We start from the raw sequence: 25503 nt of genomic DNA on the forward strand, positions 1-25503 counted from the left end.
TCACCACCCGCCTCTCCGTGGACAGGTTTCCCATCTTCCACGGGCCGCTCAGATGTCGGAGCCCCTCAAGGCACTGCCCGCGCCCCTTCTCACACTGCACCCCCTCCCGGGGCAGCCCTCCCCCGCCCGAGGCTTGGTGACACCTCACGGTCAACACATCGCACATCTCCCTCCAGGCAGCCGCCTCCTGAGCTCCAGGCGTCCCCTCCCTGACGTCTCTGGACGCCCCACAGGCATCCCGCCCTCAGCCCGCACCCCCTCAACCCAGCGCCTCCTCCTCGCCGGTTCCCCCTACTCCCCGCTGCGTTCCGGCCCAGAAAAGACCTCACTCTGAACACTCCATCGCCCCTCCTCTCCGTGCCCAGAAGCTGAGGCTATTACCTCTCTGACCTCCGGCTTCTGCTGGAGTTGAGCCAATGGGGGGCTCCAGCAGGAGACTGGTGGGTGGGAGGAGTAAGTTGGGGTGTTCACTCTCTGTCCCCCTTCCCTCCTGGGCGTGGGTCTGTGCTCTCCAGCTACAGCGACAGCCTCAGCGGTTCAGGGCACTCCGCTCACACTGCTCCCTCTACCGGTATCCCCGGGTACTGCACCCTCCCTCTTTTGTTGCCAACCCTGCCCACCCTTACCATCCCTTTCATAAACTCTCCCTGGCTAGTCTAAGGGCCCCATCTCTTTCCCGCCAGGGCCCCGATCCATTCTCTCTCTAAACCACCCCCTTCTCCCCACCTTCCTCCCCACCACCTGACTCCAGGACCCCCTTCTGTGCTGCCTCCTCCCTGACCCCCCAGCCTCCATTCTCACAGGTAGCCAGAAGGAAGGTTTGAAAACGTAAATCGGATATCAATGGCCTGCCCCACTTCAACCCCCATTGAAATCCCTTCCGAAGCTCCCCTTTGCTCTTAGGATAAACTCCAAGCTCCTCAGCGTGGCCGATAGGATCTCTTATAATTGGTCCTTTTGAGCATTCTCCACTCCCCACGCCCTCCTACTCCGTTCATGCTAACCACTGGCACGAAAAAGCTAGTGGTTCACAAGTCTTCCCCCCTATTCCAGCATTCCGAGAAGGTCACTTGCTTTATTCGGGGGAAACCCCCATCAACCCCAGCTCCTGCTCGGGCAAATTTGAGTTCCCAGGATGCCCTGTGTAGAGGAATATTTTGTTGCTGATGGATTAGGGGCGTGGCTAGGGAAGCTCCGGGCCAGGAGTGAGGGCGTGGCTAAGGGGGGAAGCTGTGTGGACCTTCTGGGTGGCTGGTTGCATGTGGGTGTGTCCTGCAGAGGACGGGGTGGGGGCCTGGAAAACCCCAGATTACCTGGTTTACTTCACAGCTGCGGAAATCCCAGTCAGAGTCCTCATTAGCCCCCTCCTCCTGACTCCCAACTTCTCACGGGAAGGCTGTTTCCCAGGCAGAATTTCAAAGTTTTATGGCAACTTTTACAGAAATCACAGAGAAAAGAGACAGTGGCTGGTGCTGATGAGCTGGGAGAGGAGAAGGGGGGTGGGTAACCGCCTGGGAGGCTGGGCCGGTGCACAACAGACGACAGGACGCTGAAAACCCGTGGGAAGCGGGGTGTGACGGGGGCTGCGGGGTCATCCTGGGGATCCCAAGAAGTGGGCAGCACTCCCCACGCCCCAAGTATGTCCTTTGCGCGGGGGAAACATCAACAGTAAGAAAACGCAGGTGGCCTACCCACAGATGGGTGGCCCCCAAAGTTAAAAACGCCCCCCCAGAGCCCTGGTCCCAGTCCCACCCTCCCACCCGCCCCTGCTCCCCATCAGGCAGAGATGTGGCAGCATTTGCTGGCTTGTAGGTCCTCTGGAGCCCTCGGTCTCCTCTTCGAGGGTCCTGCCCGGATTGGCTGGCACTGAGGGCGCGGTGAGCCTCTGGATTGTCGGGGGGAATGGCTGGACTCCCTTTGATTCCCGGCCTCCTCCCCAAAAGTCGGTTCTCATGGCTGGGGGAGTCTCTGCCCTCTCAAAAGGAAAGTCGGTCACCCCCTTTCCCCAAGACATGCACCCTCCCGCGACCCCTTCCCCAAGCACACTATGTACACACAGGCCCCTCCAGGCCGTGGCTGGGCTCTCGGAGGTCGTGGAGGAGAGCGGGGCGCTGGAACGTGAGGAACTGCAGGTCCCACATTTGCCCCCTCAGCTCTGAAACCCGACTGCTCCCCTCCCTCCTCCCGAGGGCCTGAGCGGAGGAACCAGGGAGGTGTGCCCCCTTACGCACGCCCCGCCGGCCCTCCGCTGTCCTGGGGGCTGAATGGCGCTCCCTGAAGGTTAGGGAAATGGCTGAGATCCTGGATATCCTGGGGTGCATCAGCCTCCTTCCAGGGCCCCTTCCCCTTGGGGGGTCAGCAGGGGAAGTCAGGGCTGGAGGTCTGGGGAGGGTCCCCGGGGGCGGGGCCTCGAGGCGGCACCGCCCCCAGGGGTGTGGCCGGCTGGAGGGGGTAACCAATAGGAGGAGGACCTGGGCGGCTCGCGAGGGGAAGGGCGGGGCCGTCGGTGGGGGCCGTGGGCTGGGGAGGTGGGTTCCCAGGAGGCAGGGAGGCTGCGTCCCAGGCAGGAGGAGGCCGCCTCTCCGGAGGCCGGGGGAGCGCGGTGTGGCCGTCTCGGGGGGAGCCGAGTCTGGGGGCGCTAGAAGCCCCGGATGTGGCAGTAAGCCTCGAGGCTGGCGAAGAGGATGTAGAGGAACCAGAGGCCCAGGAAGAGCGCGGTGGTGGCGATCTTGGGGCCGCGCGGGCCGCCCAGCTCGCCGCCGATGTGCGGCCGGCGCCGGTACAGCAGCACGGCGATGCCCACGAAGGCGAAGACGGTGAAGAGCGTGACGGAGAAGGCCAGCGTGCCGGTGCGCACCTCGAAGGGGCGGCCCTGCACCGCCCAGTACACGGCGGCCACCGACCAGGCCACGCCCAGGCCCAGGAACACGTTCACCGCGTTGGAGCCGGTCACGTTGCCGATGGACGCGTCCGCGCACTGGTCCTGCAGCGCCGCCACCTTGCTGGCGAAGGTGTCTGCGGGCAGAGACACGCGCGGGTCACCCCCGTCCTGGCGCCCACCTGTCCCCACGCCCCGCGATCCAGACCCCGGGGGCGCAGGCCCCGCCTCCCCCCTGCAGCCCTGGGCACCCTGCAGCAGGCCAGGGCTGGAGGCCCTGATCCCACCCAAGAGGGAAGTCCGTCGCCATCCCTTTGCCTGCTCTACAGGACCAACCGCCTGCTGCCTGATTTCTGTAGAACTCGCTGCCTGATTTCTGTGGGACTCGCTCCCTGATTTCTAAGGGCCTTGCCTACATTCACTGGGACCCACTGCCTGCTTTCTTTCTTTTTAAAAATATTTTTTTATTGATTTCAGAGAGGAAGGGAGAGGGAGAGAGAGATAGAAGCATCACTGATGAGGGAATCATTGATCGGCTGCCTCTTGTACGCCCCCCCACTGGGGATCAAGCCCACAGCCCCGCATGTGCCCTGAAGGGGAATGGAACCATGAGCTCCTGGTTCAAAGGTTGATGCTCAACCATGGATGCACGCCAGCCGGGCCACTGGCTGCTTTCTATGGGACCCGATGCCTGCTTCCTGTGGAATCTGCCTACTTTGAGGGACTCACTGCCTGATTTTTGTGGGATCCACTCTGCATCCTAGGGAGCCTGCTGCCTGCTTTCCGCGGGCCCAATCGGCTCATTGCCACCTGGCCGGATAAGATAAGTGCCAGGCTCCACCCCCTGCAACCCCTTTCCTGTCAATTCCCCACGTGGTTTCTGTCCAGCAAGGGCCTGGCTTCTGTGGCCCCACCCATTCCTGAACATCGTGCTAATAACTCGGGCCTCTGGTCTGGAGGGCAGGCTTGCAAGGCCAACATTTCCCAAGGGCTGCTTTCCGCGGACCCGCCTCCTCCCTTCCCGGCGGACACCTGGCTGCTGACCACAGCGATGTGGAAACAAAGGTTCCGGCCTCCCACCCCCCGGGCCTCCCTACTCCTGCGGGAACTTCAGTGTCGGACACCCGGCTTGTAAGGGACTCTCACTCGGGTTTATTTGGGAAGAGGGGATCATGGCCACTGCGTTGTAATGGGACATAAGTGATGGTCTTTGAAACACCACTATCTTATTTGTATGGCTCCCCCGCCTTCAACCTCTGGTTTCTTCTCAGCTCCCTCATCTTCCTGAAAGCTTCAAAGCTCACTGGCCTGGTTCCTATCATGCTCAGGAACATGGTTCTAGCTGGTTTCTTGGCGGGGGTGGGGGAGAGAAGGGGAAACTAACATCCCGTTTTTATGGAACCCATCATCAGGCTTCTAGCATTTCCCACCTCCTGAGTTCTACGGGATACTCCATTCACAGTGAACCTGGGGCCCCCACCTGTTTCTATTATCCACCAGGGTATTCCTCTGGGACCCACCACATGCGTTCTGGACGATTCTATCAGCTTATTTCTGCAGGACCTTTCTCTTAGGCCTCACTGCCTGGCTTCTCTGAGACCCTAGCCCGCTAGCGGCCCCCAGGGGGTTACCGGGGATGGAGGTGCCCAGGGCCACGAAGACCACAGCGTTGACGGAGTCCTTGAGGCCAACGGTGCAGCCAAAGTGGGAGGCAAGGTCCCCGATGAGGGCGGTGAGCAGGCCAATGACCAGGATGCAGACGCCGAAGCAGGCCCAGCCGTGGCAGTACTCAGTGGGGGGCACGCAGGCGAACAGCACCTTCCAGAACACCGTCAGGAAGTGCATGACGTAGTCAAAGCACGAAGGCAGCCGCTCCTCCCGGGACCCGTCCTCCTCCTCCTCCTCGTCCCCTGTGGGCACACGACCCAGCTGGGGCACACACCCATGCCTCCTTCCTCGCCTGCAGCCCCACTTTGTTCAACTTCCGGACAGCCAGTCCCATAAAATGAATCGCTCTCCCAGGATCCCTTGAAGCTAGGTGTGTCCATGTCAGCAGCTAAAAACAATACTTTCCCAGGATCCCTTGCAGCTAGGAGAAGGTTAGGCCCAGGTAAAAATATTTACTTTCCCAGAATCCCTTTAAGTTTCAGGAGGCCATATGCCCAGTTGAAAATATCCAGCTTCCCAGGATCCTTTGCTGCTAGGGGTGGCCACATCCCTTTACAGCTACTGACAGCCATGTAGAAATATTCACAGGTAGACATATTCTGCAGGAAGAGGTATTCAGTTCCTTTGATTCGTTGCAGCTAACAGTAGCTACATGCTTGATTTCCCAAAATCCCTTGCAGGTAGAGAGAGCCATGTATCCAGCTAACACTCTCCCAGAATCCCTTAAGGCTAGCAATGGCCATGTCCTCAGATGAAAATATTCACTTTCCCCAAATTCCTTGCAGCTCTAAGTAGTCCTAACCTAAATACTTGTTTTCCCAGAATCCCTTGCAGCAGTGGCCATGTGACCCAGTCCGGCAATGAGGCCTAAACAGAGGGTTTCTGGAAAGCTCTAGCTTTCCTGATAGGGGCGGTGTGTTGTGGATGTGTCTTCTGAGCCTTGTGAAGGACGCCTCATTCTTAAGAGTCATTGGTGTCCGCTAATGCGACCAAAACCGACCCGCTTTTGACCTGCAGTGACTTGTGTGATGGGAAGGCACAAATGCCAAGTTGTCCACCTCCCCTTGCACTGACGAGCACAAAGCAATGAATGAAGAGCAACGAGCACACGAGCGTGCCAAGCACAACATCTGGAAGGCTGCTGCTAAGAGACCCCGTGACCCCTGACCGGTCACTCAGAACAAGTCGGGAATGAAAGGCAGGCGGCCACCACATGATGAAGCCACTTCCCGTGGTGCAGCCCTGTGGCTCCGCAGTGGAGGCCATGAGAGCTGGGCGGGCTCGGGGATTCGGGTCAATTATTCCTTCCCCACTTTTAGTCACTCGGCTTGTTAAGGAAATAAACGCCTGAATTTGTAAATGCTTAATTAAGTGGTTGTGTGGGGGTTTTTTGGTTCTGCACGTTACACCTCAAAGAGGGCGGTTTTTGCTGCGACCCCAAGTTAAATGGAACTGGAAACTCACATGCGACAGGCATGCTGCCCCTGACCCCCTGCTCCCTCTCTTCCTGCCTGGAATACAGACTCGACGCCTGGAGGGGCAGCAGCCGATTTGCAAACATGAAGCAAAAGCTGAGAAATAAAGACGTGGCCTGGGATTGAATGACATCATTAAGCTGCTGCTAACTTGCCTCCTGCAGATTATTTTTCCTCCCGTGAGAAAAAGAAACTCGTGTGCTTAAGCCGCTTGCGGTTGAGTTTTCTGTTATTTGCCACCGAGCGCACCCCTAACTGACCACGGGGAGACATGGCTCAGGCCAGAGCATAGAGGACACACTCCTGTTTGCATCTGAAGACGCAGCTCAGAAGCCTCCTCCTTCAGGAAGCTCTCCCGACCTTCAAGCTGGGCCGGGCCCCCCCTGCAGCTCCCGGAGGGCCCCAGTCCGGCCCTGCCCACTCTGGGTTGTCACTCTTGTGACAGGTCTGCCTCCCACACTGGACTGTGAGCTCCACAGGGCAGGGCCTGAGCTGTCCTGGTCATCTCTGTCCCCAGCCATGTCCTGTACAGGGTCGGGCCCGGGGCTCCCCGAGAAGTAGATGTCAAAGAACGTGGCCTCGGTGGAAGACACCACTTCATTTCTCTCAGGCCTCCGATCTGAGGTCTCTCAGCCTGCTGCCTGCTGCTTCTCTATCCCCGCGGCCTGGCGTCTTGGGATCCCACCTCTGACCAGTTTCTTTCCAACCACAATTCTTGTGTTCCGGTTCCCACTGGATTGGCCTCCCTGACGGAAAACTGGTGCTGTGCAGGGGACAGAAGCCCTGAGCTCCACCACAGCTCTTTCTGGGTTCCCTGTGGGACTTCAGGCCAGTCCCTCCTCTGTCTCTGGGTCTCCGTTTCCCCAATTGGTACCACCGACTGTGATCCAAGTGTCATAGTGTCTCTGGCCACAGGGGGGCAGTAGGAAACCGTCTGAGGCCTAAGGCGGGTGGAAACCTTACAGGGGGGGGTGTAGCTGGGTGCCGTGGTGACTGTCTCCATGGCAACAGAGGAGCCCAGGCTCTATCTGGGGCGGGCAGGCCTTTTAACCTGTTTCCGCCCTCCAATCTCCAGAGAGAGCCTGGGCGGGACCTCTCCTCCCCGCAGCCCTGCGCCTCGGCCCCTCCGTCTCTGTCCGCCGTTCTCTCTGGGTCTGTCTGCCCCTCCCTGGCCCCTGCAGTTGACGGACTTCATTCTGTACGTCGCTCCCATTTCTCCTGCCTCTGTCTTTGTGTGCCTGTCTCTCGCTCGTCTCTGATCGCTATCTTTTCTTGTGTCTCCCTGTATCTGTTTCTTTTCTTTTTGTCTGTCCCTCTCAGTGTCTTTCCTGTTCTTTTCTTTCTCTCTCTGTCTTTCTCTCCTTGTCTCTCTTTCCCTCTGTCTTTCCACCCATTTCTTTCTGCGTCTCTCTCTGCCCGCCACACCCCTCCCTCTTCTCTCTCTCTCTCTCCTCCCTCCCCACTTACCTGCGCTCACCGTAATTGCCTCTAAGAACTGCTCCCTCCATGAATGGGTTCCAATCACCAAAGCCAAGTTCGTTTTCTTGATGAGTTTATCCACCGTGTTCTGGGGGTGAAAGGGTGGGGAAGAGGTTGTTGTCCGCGATCACCCAAGAATGCCCCATGCGGGGGGACTGGGGTTGGGGGCCCGCACCCCATGCTCTACCCCAGTGCTACCAGCAAAAGGGAAAAGGGAGGCGTGTGCTGTCCATGGTGCTGATGGACGGACCTGGAGGGGGGCTTTGGACCCTTGGTTGCCCCTCTCTCCTGACCCTCATAGTTGATCCTCTCTCAGACTCTCTCCAAGGAAACAACTCAGGCAAAACTCCAGGAAAGCGAGGCCCCAGAAAAATCACCTTAAAATCATACGACTCTTCAATGATGACCTCCAGCCGGCAGTTTTCCCCAAGAACTGGCTTGCCCATCTCTGCTATCCTCCGAGCCTCCTCCTCCTCCGCTGTCAGCTTCCTGTCCCCATCCCCTGCAGCATGAGGGATGGGAGTTAGACTCCAGGGAGGCCTACCTAATCGGGCCTGTGATGCCTTCACTGCCTGTGTCTCCTGGGAAGCCACCTGGTGACACCCCTCCAGCCTGCCCCAGCCTCCTATCCGATCATCACCTTCCCCAGCTCCCGCCCCAGCTCCCGTGGCTGATCCACAAGGTTCAGGTGGTGGGCTCTGAGGGTCCCATGGTGGGCACTGTCTGGCCTTGGGCAATGCTTTAGCCTCTCTGTGCCTCAGTGTTCATATCTTTATAATGGACACAATGATAACACCTACCTCATAGGGTCATTGTAAGAGTTAAAAGAATTATTTCATGTTAAGTGTTTTAGAACAGTGCTTGGCACATGATAGGCAGAAAAGCTACTTTCTTATTATTATCACTGACATCATCACCACTCTTGAGGGAGGAGGCCTGGTCTCTATACCAAAGCTCTGAAAACATCCTAGAGTATGACTGAGGGGTGCAGAAAGAGGGATGGCCCAATTCAGTCCAAATCTTGGACCTAGGCCCCTATAGCTGGCCCTGAATTCATTTATCTCCCTAAAGTATGTTGATCCTTTGCTCCAAGCCCAGCACCAACCCTACCTCTCTGAAGAAAGCCACCCACTTTAGCAGCCACACTTTCAGAAAACTTTGCCTGAGCAAGAAATGACTTTTGTGTTCATCTCCTGGGATTTGGGGCCTATTTGTTACAGCAGCTTGTATTACTTACCCTGACTATTACAATCTTTAGTCCAGCCTTAACCATAACCCCAAACACCAATTCTATTCTCTCACTATCTCCAAGTCACTGACCCTAGCCTCAACTCTCAGACCCTGATCCTAATTTTACTCACAAATCTAAAAACCAGCTTCCATCTTAACTCTAACCTTGACCAAGTCCTAATCCTGGTCTCAAATCCTAAGTCCACCCCGGTCCTAATTAACCCCAAGCCTGACTCCCTCTGTCCTCACCGCAGACCCAGTTTGGATTCTATGACTCACTCCCGCCTCTGACCTTAACTACAAACAAAACAATCTTGGCCTCTGAACCCTGAGCTATAACCCCAAACTCAATTGGCCCTACCAACTCGAAGGCCAGCTCCAACCCTCACCCAAGTCTACTTTTATCTCACCTTCAACCTGCCTCAAACCTCACCTGGAAGAGCAGTTTGAGGCCCTGACCCTCCCTGATGCCCCCTGCAGGGCCCCCCTTTCCAGTAAAGCCAGGAGGAAACTCCACTCACCTTGATTGAGCAGCAGAGCTGGGGAGAGACAGACAGAGAGAAAGTGAGATCGCTTCCCTGGGAAGCTCAGATCCATGAGTTAGAAGGAGCACCCACAGCTGACCCCCCCCAAGGGTCCCCGCACCCTGGACCTTTTCTCTCTCCCACAGCCCACCCCTCACCCCTCACCTGAAATCCCTCGCTTAAGCCACTGCGGCTGGCCCAGCTCGATGAAGAAGTTATCCTTTTTCTCATATTCCTCGTCATCCACTATCTTCACCTGAAGGGTTTTCCTGGGCGGGCGAAGCAGGACACCCGGCATGAGGCCCCTCCCCTGAGCCACCGATGACTTCCCTCTCAGCCACCCCGCTCCTCGAGCCCCGCTCCGTCCCAGGTCCTGTCATCTCATGTAGTCCTACAGCCATCCTCAGAGGAAGGCTCTCTCTTACAAGCCCAGAAACAGCCGAGGAAGCTGAGGTTATTAAAGAGCGTCCCGAGGGCATCCGATACGACCTAAGTTACATCGGTCCTTCCTCTGCTCGGGGCGTTCCAGAGGTTCCCTCCCCGCCAGGACCAAGGCCAGAGTCCGAACCGCCCGCAAGGCCCCGTGCCCTGTGGCCCTTGTTCCCTTTCTGGCCCCCCTCCCCCTCCCCCAGCTACACTGACCTCCTCACTGTCCCTTGAACAACCAGGCCCGCACATGCCTCAAGGCCTTTACACGGCTGTTCCTCCCACCGAGAACACTGTCCCTCCAGGCTCACTCCCTCACTCCTCTGGTTCTCTAACTCCACCTTCTTTTTCTTTTCTTTTTTTTAAAATATATTTTATTGATTTTTTACAGAGAGGAAGGGAGAGGGATAGAGAGTTAGAAACATCGATGAGAGAGAAACATCCATCAGCTGCCTCCTGCACACCCCCTACTGGGGATGTGCCCGCAACCAAGGTACATGCCCTTGACCGGAATCGAACCTGGGACCTCTCAGTCCACAGACCGACGCTCTATCCACTGAGCCAAACCGGTTTTGGCTTCTTTTCTTTTTTAAAGCATTTTTTTTATTGATTTCAGAGGGGAAGGAGAGAGAACGAGAGAGAATGAGAGAGAATGAGAGAGAATGAGAGAGAGAGAGAGAGAGAAGAGGAGAGAGAGAGAAACATCAATGATGAGAGAGAACCATTGATTGGCAGCCACCTTCACACCCTACCATGGGGATTGAGCCTGCAACCAGGCTTGTGCCCTGACCTGGAATCAAACCATGACCTCCTGTGTTCATAGGTCAACGCTCAACCACTGAGCCACGCGGGCCAAGCCCCACCTTCTTTTCCAATGAGGCCCATTCCCACCACCTCCTTTAATGCTGAAATCCACCCCTGCCCGCCCCCACCGTCCCTAACCCCTTCCGTGCTGCCGCCTTTGTTCTAACACGCCATCCAGTGTGTGCGTTTATTTCGTTTATTCTTTGCCCATTTGTCTCCTGGCACTAAAATGCAAGTTCCAGCAGGGCAGGGATTCGTGTTCATTTCCGTTCTCTGCGGACTCCCCAACACCCAGGACGGGCGGGGCGCCTTCCACAGACCTCTGTTAACTCGAATCCTTCAGCCCAAGAGACCACCAGCTTCCTGCCCTCTGTCCTGTACACACGTCTGGAAGGTTAGCGGAGCGCTAACGGATTTCCTCAGCATCCCCGCTGCTATGGCAACCAGGGTGTGGCAGGGGAGGAACAGACAGAAGTTACCCCTCCCCTTCAGGCGCACAAACCACCCCCTCCGTCACAAAGACCCACAGCCCCAGAAAGCCCACACACCGCCACTGGCAGCGCTCTCAGCGGCAGGAACCACAGGGCCCAGCCCCAGAACCCAGCAACACAAACACCGGCCCACACAGGCACCCAGGAGAGGAAGCACCGCCAATCACACCGCCCACGTCCGCACGCCATCACACCCTGCAGCCATTCCCTGTGCAAGCGGCAAAGTCGCGGGGACCAGATGCCTGTTCCCACGACGACGCCCCCACCACAGCCTCGGCGACACGGGCAGCCTACAGACCCCTGGTGTCACCAGGCAGCCTCTGCTTCCGTAGATCCCGCTCGTTAGGCCTTTTGGTTCTGCGTTCCTTTCGTGTCTTTCTCTCTCTGCATCTCAGCATCTCTTTCAATCTTCCCGTCTCTCTGCCCATCTCTCAGCCTCCCGATGTCTCCTCCTCTCCGTCTCTCTGTCCCCGTCTCTGGCTGGGACCCGCTCCGGCTCAGTCTCTCCCCAGCGCTCTGCCTTTCTTTATCTGTTCTCTCTCTGTCTGGGTTTCTCAGTGTTCGCAGAGTGGAACAGCGAAGTCAACACAACTCAAGCAAAAGGGTCTCAACAGGCCCATCTCAACACACAGCAGACCCATCTCAACACACAAACGCACACGTCGCAGCGACACCCATGCACAGACAGACACACACACAAAGCGGTCATGTGGGGACATGTGCCCACCTCCACCCTCTCCTGCTCTCAGGATATTTTAACTTTTCTGTGGGTGGGAAGAATGGCCGGCCCCCAACTCAGGAGTGGGCCGGGAGCTGTCCGCGGTACTGAAGCACCTTGGCAAGGAGCAGGATCTGCTGAGGCACGCTCCTCACACACCCTGACCCACGCAGACAGCCGCTGACAGGGTCACACACACACACACACACACACACACACACACACACACACACACACGCTCAGTCTCACAGGCATGCCATGACCCACCGACATGCAGTGACTGACACGCAGTGACACGTACACCACCTGGCGCCTTGACAGGCATGGCCTCAGGGGACCCAGGAGGAGAAACCCAACTGGTGGGGACAGCAAGAGGGACGAGAGTGAGACAAGGGCAGGGCTTCCTGGGATCAAGGAAGGAGCCTTCCTCCCAGCCCGACTTCCATCCCCCTCATGCCTGCCCTCCTGTTTCCTGGAAACGCCCCTCTCCCGCCCACTGCGGCCTCTGATCTCGGACCCATTCCCTTTCTCACGCTGTTTCCTGGTGTCTCTTGCTGCCCGACTCTTTCTTTCTCTGTTGCTTCCCCTGGACCTCTCCTGCCCCGGGTCCCTCTGAGGCTCTCATTCGATGATCTCTCATCTCCCCTAATCTCTCTCCCTTCAGTCTCCCTTCACCTCAGTCTCTCAATCTCTCCCTCTCCCTCTCCTTTTTAAAACAAATGTTTTTATTGATTGTAGAGGGAGAGGAAGGGAGAGGGAGAGAGATAGAGATATAGAGATAGATAGATAGATAGATAGATAGACAGATAGACAGATAGACAGACACACAGAGAGATCTGACAACCTTCCGCACCAGGAATCAGGAATCGGACCCCGGGGAATTGAACTGGTGACCTTTCGGTGCACGGGACAACGCTCAACCAACTGAGCCTCCCTGGCCGGGCTCCCTCGGCCTCCCTTGCTGTGTCTCTGTCTCTCAGTTTCCTTCTCTCGTTGTCTTTAAGTTTCTGTCTCTCTCATGCTCTCTGTGCCTCTTTTCTGTCTGCCTCTCTCTCTCTGACTCTGACACTCTGGCTCTGCCTCTCCCTCTCTCTATCTCTTTCCCGAGGTCTCCTCTATCTCTGAGCGTCTGTCTGTCTGTCTCTTCTTGCATTCTCTCCCCTCCACGGATGGTGCTCCGAGCCCCCAACCCAAGATCTCAACCCGAGCCAGACAGACAGAACGATGGAAAGGTATGGAGAATTCATTCCTGAAATATAACCCGGCCAGAGAGCTGGATACCGTGGACAGAGATCTAGAGATTAACAGAGACCCAGGGGGAGACTGCGGGAGTGAGAGACGGCAGAGACGCAAAGGGGAGAGAGAGGCGGAGAAAGGTGAGAAGCTGGGCGAGGCCAAGGCACAGAGGTGGGAGGAGGAGGGGGAAGGAGCGCGGTGGGGGCTCTGCTCGGTGGGAGGAGCGTGGGCGGCAGGAGGAGGGAGACAGACGGGCGTGCGGGGGCGGCGGAAGGGAGCGGGCAAAGGGGGACAGGCGCGCGCAGCATCCCAGGCAAGCGGGTGGGGGAGGTGAGGCTGCAGGCACCCACGGGGGAGCCTCGGCATCTGTGTCAGGCCGTGGCCGTGTGTCTGGGCGTCTTAGCAGCCCGGTTTCAAAGTGCCTGTGACATTTTGTGTCTGTATGTTGCTTGTGTGTGTGTGTGTGTGTGTGTGTGTGTGTGTGTGTGTTGGTTGTGTCTACAGATGTATGCCTGTGCACCCAGCCCAACTCCCCAGACTCCACGCCATCTTCCCGAACCCCAGCCCTCCAGTCTCCCAGGCCCTGCCGCCCCATATTGCTACTCAGTCTTTTCCCAAAGCGTTGCCCACATTTCACTTAGGGCTCCAATTTCCCCAGGTTCCACCTACTCCCCCAAGGCCCGCCCCATCTCCTTACGCCCCGCCCTCTCCCGCTGTCCAGGTCTATCTCCTTGTGTCCCTACCCAGACTCCACCCGTGCCTTAGGCCCTTTCTCCATTCCACAGACTCGCCCTCCATTTCGTCCTCTTCCCACCTCCACAGGACCCTCTGCTCGTCTCCGCAGGCCGCACTCCATCTCCACCCACTACCAATAAGTCTCCACACTCCTCTGCCCAGGCCCTTCTCCTACTCTTCTCTGACCCTTCCCCCGAGTCCCAACTTCTCCCCAAACCAACTAGTTTCTCCCAGGCCCCGCCCACCTCCCTTCCTATCATCTTGGCCACACGCCATCACTACCGCCTCCTCCCTCCTCTCTCCTGACCGGCCCCCCTCTGTTCCCTGTCCATCTTCCCTGACCTTTCCATTTCACCAGCGCGGACCTACCCAGGCCCCACCCACAACCAGACCACGCCCATCCCCACAGCCCCGCCCCGCCCACCACCAGACCCACCCACTCATTCCCCCTTCCCGGGCCGGGCCCCGCCCCCTCCAGCAGGCCCCGCCCCCTCCCCGGGCCGCGGGCCCAGCGCTCTCACATGGTCTCGTCGTCGCCGAACTCGAGCTCGCCGCACGCGTCCTCGTAGTGCACGCCGCCGCCGCGCGCCGTGCCGTCCACCGTGCGGTAGGGGAGGCGCACGGTGCCGCGCGCGCCCGAGCTGCGCACGACGCGCACGTCCACGGTGCCCATGCACTCGCTCACGTGCAGCAGGCGGTCCTGGAAGGAGAAGATGCCCGCGTGGTCGTCGTCCAGGATGGTGACCGTGGCCAGCAGCGGCGCCACCAGCCGCCCTTTGGGCCTCCCGCCGCCGTCGGGCTCGAACATGCCCTGCGCGTCGCCCACGCGCAGGTTCAGCAGCCGCACGAAGAAGTGCTCGTCCTCCTCAAAGATGTCGTCGTCGATGATGCCGATGCGCAGCTCCTTCAACGTCTCGCCGGGCTTGAACACCAGCGTGCCCTCGCTGCAGCGGAGGGGCGGGAAAGAGAGGGGTGAATGAAGGGCAGGCGGCCAGCAACTGGGGGCAAAGGGAGTCAGGGCAGGCTTCCCGGAGGAGGGGGCAGAGCCACGGGACAACTCGCTGGTATGCGAGTGGACGGGCACTAAGCAAATAATACTGAGGGGGAATCAGGCGGGGAGGGGAACAGGACAGAGCTGGCCCAGCATTCTACGGAGAATGACGACTGTGAGACCAGGGCAGGCTTCCTGGGGGAGGCTTTTGTGGGCAGGAGTTCGCCAGGCAGAGGGAACAGCACATGCAAAGTCCCAAGGCGGAGAGAGAATCTGGAGGGTTCCAAAGTCATGAGTCTCAAACCTTAACGTGCACACAAGTCACGTGGGGATCCTGTCAAAATGCAGGTTCTGGTTCCGTAGCTGCAGGTTTCAAAACTCTGCATTTCTAATTAGTTCCCAAGGGATGCAGACAGCCCCCCGTAAATGGACCACACTTGGAGTAGAAGTGATGTAGGGCCCAGGACTGACCTTGTCACGCTCTGACAAACCCTTCTGTGTTCCCAGGTACTCCCAAGAGAAAGACCACATTCCTTAACGTGGCATCATTCATTCATTCATTCATTCATTGAACCGACACTCCCTGAGCACCTGCCCTGTGCCCTGTGCTGGGCACTGCTGGGAACACCGCAGTGAACAGACTCTGCCTTCACGGAGCTCACAGCCCCATGGCAGAGCCACATCACGGTGACAATTACACACTTAACAGTTTAATTGCGGTTGGTTCCTTCAACAAATATTTATTGGGCACCTGCTGTATGCCAGGCACTGTTCTAGTGCAGGAGATGAATAACAAACATGACGTCAGGTGGCGATGGTGCCGTGGAGAAAATGGAGGGAGAGGGTGGAGAGTGAGGAGAGGGTGCCGTGTTAGGGTGGTCGGGAAAAGCCTTGCTGAGGAGGTCACATCTGAGCAGAACCCTGAGGAGGGAGCCGGGTGGAGGAGATCGGGAGAAGAGTATTCTTGTGAAAGGGAACAGCCCATGCAAATGTCCTGAGGCAGGAGCGGGCCTGGAGTGTTAGAGGCCCCATGGCTGCAGCAGAGGGAGCAGGGGGGTGAGGGGGGAGATGGCGTCACAGGGGGAACAGATGTCATAGGCCTTGCTGGGCCACCATGAGGGCTGTGGCCATTCGTCCCAGTGAGATGGAAACCATGGGAGGCCTCTGAGCAGCGGAGGGACGTGAGCTGGCTTAGGTTTACACATGTCGCTGAAGGGCACACAAGATGCTCTACAATGGGGCGGGGGAGGGAGCGAGGCCGTGACATTCGATTATCAGGGGAAACGGTGAGGGGACAGGGAATGAGTGGGCTCTTCCTGGCAGAGCTGTAGACAGCAGAGTGACTCTGGGGTGTCAATTCATCTATAAACTCTCTAATTTTCCCTCCAACCCCTCCCACCATGCACCTCAGGGACTCGGCTCCGGTTCTGAAATGCACTATATGATCGGTAAGAGTTCACCATCATCAGTGATCACTTTCATAAGAAAGGGGTCCTGGGCTCCAGTTCTCCAAGAGAAGCCCAGCCTGTGGGAGGGGCCGAGGGTAGAACCAGATGACAAGACCCGGAGTGGAGGGAGGGACCTGGGCTCCCTGTTGCCAAAGCCGGCCGCCCACGAGGACGCTGTCCATGGTGGCTGCGACGCCCAGCCAGGTGGGCCAGCCTGCTCCAAGCAGGCCTGGGCCCCATGCCCGCTCTAAGAACTTGGGCAGTTAGGATGCTGCAGCCCTCTGAGCCTCGGTTTCCTCATCTGTAAAATGCAGCTAATAATAGTGTCTACCTCATGGTGTTGTTATAAGAATTGAGTTAGCCCGGCCGGCGTGGCTCCGTGGTTGAGCATCGACCTATGAACCAGGAGATCACAGTTTGATTGCCAGAAGGGCACATGCCTGGGTTTCGGGCTCGATCCCCAGTAGGGGGCGTGCAGGAAGCAGCCAGTCAGTGATTCTCTCTCATCATTGATGTTTCTATCTCTCTCTCCCTCTCCTTCCTCTCTGAAATCAATAAAGACATATTTTTAAAAATAAATGTAAACTTAAGGGATAGCAGAACGTGGTGATTTTAGCACCATCATTTTTAAAGGTGTATTTTTAAAAATGTAACTTTATTGTTGAAAGTCTTTAGCACCAGCTTTACCAAAGGGCTGAAGTGGACATCACCAGTAAGGGGACAACTGGGTGTCATGCCTCCTGGGCAATGAGGAGGACACGGCCTCGCCTCCATGGGTCCCGCCCGAAGTGCACCCCCTGAGTCTGACCACGAGGAAACAGACAAACCCAAACTGAGGACTGTCCCAGTAACTGGCCTGTTGTCTTTTCAAAAGTGTCGGGGTAGCCCTGACCGGTGTGGCTCAGTGGATAGAGCGTCGGCCTGCGGACTCAAGGGTCCCAGGTTCGATTCCGGTCAAGGGCATGTACCTTGGTTGCGGCCACATCCCCAGTGGGGGGTGTGCAGGAGGCAGCTGGTCGATGTTTCTCTCTCATCGTTGTTACTCTCTATCCCTCTCCCTTCCTCTCTGTAAAAAATCAATAAAATATATTTTTAAAAAGTGTCGGGGTCACAAAAGTCACGGAAAGGCTCAGAGACTGATCCAGAGTGAAGCGGACTAAGAGACATGACGATCAGACACAGTGCGTGGTTCTGGGATGGATGGGAAGCGAGGGAGGGGGGAAACGCAGGCATAAAGGATGTTGCAGGGGTAGCTGGGGAGATGCACACAGGGACTGCACATTGCGTGATAATATCGATCCGGTATTGGATGTCCCGAGTGTGGTAATCGTTGGTGATTAGGTAGGAGAATGTCGTTCTTCTTAGAGAGGCACGCTCAGGTGTTGATGGGTGCAGGGCCATGCTGCCGGCAACTCACACGGAGCGCCACGATTATGAACACAAAACATGAAAGCCAGAGAGGAATGCCCGACAGAGCTCAGCGATTCGTGAATCTGCGCGGGGGACTGGCTGCTGCGTGATGGCGGGACCGGCCATCTGTGACTAGTCCAGGGAGAGGGTGGGAGGGAGGGGTGGCGGATGGTGAGCAGATGGGACCGGTGCAGAGCTCAGCCACCAACACTCTCTCCCGTCCTCTGCCTCAGTTTCCTTCACGGCTCTTGCCACGTCCTGGCATTTCTGTGTATTCAGCGTGTACTTCCTAATGGCCTGTCTCTCCCTAATGGCCTGGAGAACGTTGACTGTTTGGGCAGGAATTTTATGGGTTTCCTTGGCTGCTGTCTCCGCTGCCCCGGCCCATTCCCGACACAGCGGGCACACCATAAGTGTGATTATTTTAGGAAACCAGGGGAGACTTGCACGCCTGTTAGCTACGGTAGCTATACTGTAAAGCTACAATTCTCAAAAGAGTGTGGTATGGACAGAACCACAAAGAGAGAAAGAATTTTGTGGGCCACAGGAGGGCAGGGAAGTTATCTTGTTGGCATTTGTGTGGTGAGCCGCTAAAGAAAGCGCCTGGCACACAGTAGGTGCTCAGTGGGAATTGCTTGAATGAGGGAAGGTCACAGGTCTGTTCAAAAGGGTGTGAGGAGAGGGCAGTGAGACGCAGTAGGCGCAAGGGGCGTGTTGCTTTATGGTGGAGCCAAAGACCCGGGGACAACTGGGGCACCGTCGCTCCCCTCTTATCCTACCTAACATTCCCACGCAGAGCTGACATCACCGGATGTGTTTACATAGTTTAATCGTTTACAGCAGGGGTCCTCACACTTTTTAAACAGGGGGCCAGTTCACTGTCCCGCAGACGGTTGGAGGGCCGGACTATAGTTTTAAAAAAACTATGAACAAATTCCTATGCACACTGCATGTATCTTACTTTGAAGTAAAAAAACAAAACGGCAAAAACACCCGCATGTGGCCCGCGGGCCGTAGTTTGAGGACGCCTGGCTTACAGCCTCACTGTAGCTGGATGGTAGGGACCTTAGATGTGTTCACCATGATAAACCCATGGCGTACAGTAGGCGCTCAATAAACACTTTCAGTCATGGCGTCCGTGGGCGTGCTTGTTCTACCAGGTAAGCATCCATGCAATGGAGCTACGATAGTGACAGCCCACAGGTATGGAGTGAACATGGGAGGGGCAGCCGGGGACAGTGGGCCTCGTTCTCGTGTGTGCTGAGTGCCTGGGGCAGTGTGGCCTCAAGAGTGAATGAATGGCCTGACTGGCGTGGCTCAGTGACTGAGTGCCAACCTATGAACCAGGAGGTCAGGGTTCCATTCCAGGTCAGGGCACATGCCCAGGTTATGGCTCAATTCCCAGGGGCGTGCAGGAGGCAGCCGGTCAATGATTCTCTCTCATCGTCATTGATGTTTCTATCCCTCTCTCCCTTTCCCTTCCTCTCTGAAACCAATAATATATTTAATTTTTTTTTTATTGATTTCAGAGAGGAAGGGAGAGGGGAAGAGATAGAAACATCAATGATGAGAGAGAATCCTTGATAGGCTGCCTCCTGCACGCCCCCTACAGGGGACTGAGCTTGCAACCGGGGCATGTGCCCTTGACCAGAATCGAACCCAGGACCCTTCAGTCCACAGGCCAACGCTCTATCCACCGATCCACACTGGCTAGGGCTCTATTTAAATTGTTAAAAAGGAGTGACTGAATGAATCCTGCAGGTGTGCCCATAGCAGAGCGAGGATGGGCACGGGAGCAGCCAGGAGACCCAGACGCCGGGAGACCCCGCGCACAGCCAGCCGCCCGCCCGCCCGCCCGCCCGGACCCACCTGTACTCGTAGTCGGAGCCCGCCTTGGCCGAGCCGTCCTCCGTGCGGTAGTCCACGTAGAAGGTGCTGTTGCCCTCGCCGCCCTGGCAGGTGACGGAGAGCAGCACGGAGCCGCAGTTCTCCAGGCAGTGGTACAGGCTGGGCTCGAAGAAGATGCGGCTGGCGCCGTCGTCCTCCTCCTCCGCGGGGCCCTCGGCGGGGCCGGCCCGGCGCGAGGCGTCCGCCGCGTGGCGCCGCAGCACGTTGCCCGCGCCGGTCATCATGCGCGTGGCCTGGATGCGGTAGAAGGCGCGGCTCTTCTGCTGGTGCAGCAGCGCGTAGTAGTTGGCGATGCCCACCAGCTGCTCCAGGTCCTTGTCCGGGTGCTTCTGCTTGAGGTCCTTGAGGATCTGGATGACCTCGCGGCGGCTGGCGTCCAGCTCGCGGGCCTCGGCGGGGCCCGGGCCCAGGCCGCCCGCCTCGCCCGGCGCCTCGGCGCCCACGAACGTGCCGTCCATCTCGATGCTCTTGGGGGGGTCGCCCTCGGCGCCGATGATGATGCCGCTGCGCGGGTCGGTGCGGTAGCGCTTGTACACGTACTTGTAGAAGAGCAGCCGCTTGTCCGCCATCCAGGCGAACACCACGCACACCGGGAAGAAGATGAGGGTCAGCAGCGCCTCCCACACCTGCGGGCGGGCGGGCGGCGGGGGCGCGGGTCAGCGCCGCCTCCAGGGGGCGCGCTCCGCCCCCGCGGCTCTCCTTCCGCCCCCCGCCCCCCGCGGCTGGGTCCCAGCACTCCGCAGGTGGTCCCTCTCCCGCATCGCCCCATCTCTCCCATCTCCCCATCTCCGACCTCCGTCTCTGCCCCTCCCTTGTCTCTGTTCCTCTCTGTCTCTCAGTCTCCTCATCTCTCTGTGTTGGTCTCTGTCTCAGTCTGTGTCAGTTGGTTTTTTGTTGTCTACCCTTTCTCCTCCTCCTCTCTCTTCCTTTTTTTAAAAAAAAAAAAATTCCCACCGAGGATATGTTTATTGATTTGAGAGAGGAAGAGGGAGAGAGGGAGAGAGAGATGGGTTGCCTCCCATACACGCCCTGACCAGGAATCGAACCCGCAACCTAGGTCCATGCCCACCTGGAATGGAGCCCGCAGCATTCTGGTGTCTGGGCCGGCGCTCCAACCAACTGAGCCGCCCGCCAGGGTCTCCGCGTCCTTTTGTATATTTTGTGGATTTCTATCTCCTTCCCTTGTGAGATGCTTCGAAGTCTCTGTGTCTCTCTCTCCCTGTCTCTCTCCTGGTCTCCTCATTCACCCCCTTTTCTCTCGCTGAGGATCATGCCCAGCTGCCCAAGTGCCAGGAGCCAGATTCTCCCACCACCAAGGCGACCCCTCCCTGCAGCCCCAGCCCCGGGGCAGAGCTGTGACTTCCTGCCTCCCAGCTCCCTGTCCCTGCGCTCTGCCCACCTCCCCCGCCCCAATCTCCCTCCACCCCCCCACCTCCCCAGAATACAGCCTGGCCTGGCGCCTTTCTCAGAACCGGGCCCTTAGGGACAGGGCTGATTCTAAAAGAGGCACAGCTTGGCTCCTTCCCAGCCTCATGAACCCAGCTCCCATGTTTACACGCCGCCTCCCCGGAGAGCCCAGCCATGCCCGGCTCAGGTCCCGGGACGTCTGGCCCGGCCTCTGGCCCACGAGGTGGGCACATCCCCAAGACCGAGTGAGTTACGATGCACCGGGGCACGTGGCATTGTCGGCTCCTGACGTGGAAAATACTCAAAATGTGAAATTACTGTTACTGTTATCGTTATCCTTATGGGTATCATTCTCCTGGGCTCATTGCAAAAGCATCCACTAACATGACAGTTCACCCTGAAAACATGCGTGTAAAGCCTCAAATGGAGCCCAGCCGGCCGGCGTGGCTCAGTGATTGACCTATGAACCAGGAGGTCACGGTTCAATTCCCAGTCAGGGCACATGCCTGGGTTGCGGGCTCGATCCCCAGTGAGGGGCGTGCAGGAGGCAGCTGATCGATAATTCTCTCATCACTGAGGTTTCTCTCTCTCTCTCTCCCTTCCTCTCTGAAATCAATAAAAAAATATTTTTTAAAAAGACTCAGCCCTAACCGGTTTGGCTCAGTGGATAGAGAATCAGCCTGCGGACTCAAAGGTCCCAGGTTCGATTCCGGTCAAGGGCATGTACTTTGGTTGCGGGCACATCCCCAGTGTGGGTGGGGGGGTGGTGTGCAGGAGGCAGCTGATGGATGTTTCTCTCTCACTGATGTTTCTAACTCTCTCTCCCTCTCCCTTCCTCTCTGTAAAAAATCAATAAAATATATATTTTTCAAAAAAGACTCAAATGTTACCTTCCTCATTAAAGATAAGGAAGAAAAGCTGTTGCTCAGTGGTTAGAGCATCAGCCGGGGGACTGAAGGGTTGTGGGTTCAATTCTGGTCAATGTGCTTCGATTGCAGGCTCACGGTGTATGCAGAAGGCAACCGATTGATATGTCTCTCTCACATCCATGTTTCTCTCTCTGTCTCTCCCCCTCCCTTCCACTCTCTCTAAAAATCAATGGAAAAAATATACTTGGGTGAGGATGAAAAAAAAAAAGACAAAAAAAGATAAAGAAGGAAAGAGTGAAAAGGATTTACCATTTGATGGCCCCAGAGGCATCTTAAAAATGAGTCTGGCCGGGAAGAGATCTTTTCAGATCCCGTCTCCACGTGCCCTTGTCGCTGTTAGCTGATGGCGCGGGGGAAAGGCAGGACTCGGAGACAGGCAAACCGCACAGAAGCCACCGGATGGGTTTGTGAGAAGACGCTGTAAAGTGAGCCCCGCCTCCTGGGCACCGAACTGGCCGCTGTGTATGTTGCGGGGGATGCTCTCTTCAAAGGAGGACAACCTCAAGCCCCTACGATCGGCTTCGCTCCCTGGAGGGAGAGTGAAGGAGACCCTAGCAGGCCCCATCTGCCTTGTAGGGCACCCACAGCGAGGGGAGGGGAGGGAGACACCTCAGGTCTGGGTGGACAGGCACGCCCCCCAGCGGGGGATCAGAACTCCAGGGGTGCTTATGGGTGCACATCACTGGGGAGTTCCAGCCGGCTGACATCCAGAGACTCCTGGGGCAGCCCCCCACAATCCCCGTCCTGCCGACTTCATTTCGGAACCTCCCACTGGGCAGTCATGGCAGTGAAAGCCGCGCCTCCAATAACGAGAACAGAGCTCCACTCTGACTGTTGTACGTGGGAGGCACGCTCCTGGGCGGTGTCCTATCCGCTAACGATGCTGGTTTTTAACCTCCTGGTGACCCCTGGTGACCTGCTCCTCTGTTCGAATCCTTGCATGGAATGGTCTCTGATCTTTTATTTTTTTTTAAAGATATTTTTATTGATTTCAGAGAGGAAGGGAGAGGGAGAGAGAGAGAGAAACATCAATGATGAGAGAGATTCATTGATCGGCTGCCTCCTGCACGCCCTCTACTGGGAATCGAGCCCACAACCCGGGCACGTGCCCTTGGGACCCTTCAGTCCACAGGCCGACACTCTATCCACTGAGCCAAACCGGCTGGGGCCCGTTCTTTCTAAGTAGGTGCCGGCACGTGGCTCCCTCGTCAGGACTGTTCAGTGGCCGTGTGGAAGCACTTACATGTGGAAATGCACACTGTTCTATGAGAGGTCACTTTCCTTTATGTCATCGTTCAGGCATCACACTGACGCGGGGAAGCCAGCAGCAGAGGCAAGTTCAAGTTCATTCATGAGAAGAACACTCACGCTCACTCTGTCCCTGGCTGGCGGTTCTAAGCCCTTCCACAGGTAGCCATTCAGTGGATCCTCACGCAGCCCTGTAAAGCTAGCACTATGGTGGCCCCCAGATTACAGGTGGGGAAACTGAGGCACAGACCGAGGGAGGCAGACAGGGACTCCGTGGGCAAAGTGGCAGCTATTAGACGTGAAGTACAAATCGCTGATGTGAGTACAAATTACAGTCAGGTGGCATTTTGGACTTGCCCGAGGTTACACAGCTGAGAAGCAGCAGAGGTGGGATGTGAACCCAGGCCTCTGGCTCCAGGGTCCACGAACTAAACTCCGAGGCTAGAAGACCTCTCTCTTCTTACCTAAGAATTTCCCATCAGCAGAATAAAGGGCAGATAACAAATTATTGGTTATAAAAAAGGAGCATCAGGTATGAAGGGCCAAAAACGATTGGTCGAGCCCTGGCCAGTGTTGCCTAGTGGTTAGAGCATCGGCCTGTGCACCAAAAGGTCTTGGGCTCGATTCCAGGTCAAGGGCACGTACTTGGGTTGCTGATTTGATCCCCAGCCCCAGTTGGGGCACATGCGGAAGGCACCAATTGATGTGTCTCTCTCACATTGAAGTTTCTCTCTCTCCCTGCCTCCCTCTCCCTCCCTCCCTTCCCTTCCACTCTCTCTAAAGATCAATGGAAAGAATATCCTCAGGTGAGGATTAATGACAACAAAGCCCCGGCCGGTGTGGCTCCGTGGTTGAGTGTCGACCCATGAACCAGGAGGTCATGATTCGATTCCCAGTCAGGGCACATGCCCGGGTTTCAGGCTTGATCCCCAGGAGGGGGCGTGCAGGAGGCAGCTGGTCAATGATTCTCTCTCATGGGTGTTTCTATCTCTCCCTCTCCCTTCCTCTCTCTGAAATCAATAAAAACATATTTTTAAAAAACATTTTTTAAAAAGAACCGGTGGTCTAGTTCAACCCCTCTTCCATGGTTCAAATGTGAAAACCGAGGCTCAGAGAGGGTACAGGCTTCGCCCGAGGTCACACAGCACTTCTGGGGGAAAGCCAGAGCCAGACTCGTCTTCTCCCTGCCCAGTTCAGCGCATCCAGGAGGAACTGGGGCCATCTCTCTCTCATGCCAGCTCCTTCAGCTGTTTCACAAAACGTCCCATAATCCCGGTCTCCGTGTTCCTCCCAACAGGACCCCCCGAGGCTGGTTCTCCGCCCAGAGCCGTGGCGTCTTATCCCCCCTGCTCCCTACATCCGAGCCAGCTCCTTCTCGGGGGAAACCTCCCCTCCACCCCGTCCCTATCCACCTCTCATCCGCGGCGTCTAAAATTCTTTTCACAGTTTTGGTGTAAATCCTCATCACAGACCATTTTGGAAACCTTTTTAACAGCCTGGAAACTGTGATAGTGTCCTGGCCGGGTAGCTCATTGGTTGGAGTGCCGTCCCGATAGGCCAAGGTTGCGGGCTCGATCTCCGATCAGGGCACACACAAGAAGCAACCAACAGCCCTGCCGGCGTGGCTTAGTGGTTGAGTGTCTACCTATGACGCTCAACTTAGGATCCAGGAGGTCACGGTTCTATTCCCAGTCAGGGCACATGCCCCGGTTGCAGGCTTGATCCCCAGTGTGGGGACATGCAGGAGGCAGCCGATCAATGATTCTCTCTCCTCTCTCATCACTGATGTTTCTCTCTCCCTCTCTCTCTCCTTTCCTCTCTGAAATCAATACAAATATATTAAAAAAAAAAAAAAAAAAGAATCAGCCGTAGCTGGTCTGGCTCAGTGGACAGAGTGTCAGCCTGCGGACTGAAGGGTCCCAGGTTCGATTTTGGTCAAGGGCACGTACCCGGGTTGCGGGCTCGATCCCCAGTGGGGGGCATGCAGGAGGCAGCGGACCGATGATTCTCTCTCATCATTGATGTTTCTATCTCTCTCTCTCCCTCTCTGAAATAAATAAAAATATATTTAAAAAAAGAATCAACCAATGAATGCATAAATAAGGGAAACAACACATTGATGTCTCTCTTTCCCCCTCCCCCCTCCTCTAAAATAGATAAATAAAAATTAAAACTAAAGACCAAAGAGAACTGTGACACACTGCTCTGTGCTACTGGCCATGGCAGCCGGGAGCTCAGGGTCACGGTCAGGGTCAGTCGCAGTGGCTGTCTCCCCCTCCCTCCTCCCTGTCCGCTGCTGCTGCCTCCCTCTCCCCCTCTCCTCTCCGCCTTCTCAGCCCTCAGTTCTGCCTCTGTATCATCTGCAAAGAATTTTTATGCCTCTACCTCCAGATCCTTCCCGGAAAGAAACTGTAACGGGTAAAACCTGACAGATATGCATGAATACATTACACACGTGTGAAGGAATCCTGGGTAGCCTCAAATAAATCATGCATGTG

At 56.8% G+C, this 25503-nt stretch overlaps 1 protein-coding gene across 1 annotated transcript in view; it reads right to left on the reverse strand.

The window, feature by feature from the left end:
- Positions 1-2579: 2579 nt before the first annotated feature.
- SLC8A2 (solute carrier family 8 member A2) overlaps positions 2580-25503 on the reverse strand; it is a 29922-nt gene continuing 6998 nt past the window's right edge. Inside the window, exons 3-10 of the mRNA XM_008154424.2 lie at positions 19383-20047; positions 14186-14608; positions 9420-9523; positions 9252-9269; positions 7878-8002; positions 7489-7588; positions 4510-4788; positions 2580-3015 (exon numbers count right to left, since the gene is read on the reverse strand). Coding sequence (XP_008152646.1) covers positions 2639-3015; positions 4510-4788; positions 7489-7588; positions 7878-8002; positions 9252-9269; positions 9420-9523; positions 14186-14608; positions 19383-20047 — 2091 coding nt within the window. The 3' untranslated portion in view covers positions 2580-2638. The remainder of the gene's footprint in view (positions 3016-4509; positions 4789-7488; positions 7589-7877; positions 8003-9251; positions 9270-9419; positions 9524-14185; positions 14609-19382; positions 20048-25503) is intronic.

The sequence above is a fragment of the Eptesicus fuscus genome, chromosome 21 (genome assembly GCF_027574615.1).
Source record: "Eptesicus fuscus isolate TK198812 chromosome 21, DD_ASM_mEF_20220401, whole genome shotgun sequence".
Lineage (NCBI taxonomy): Eukaryota > Metazoa > Chordata > Mammalia > Chiroptera > Vespertilionidae > Eptesicus > Eptesicus fuscus.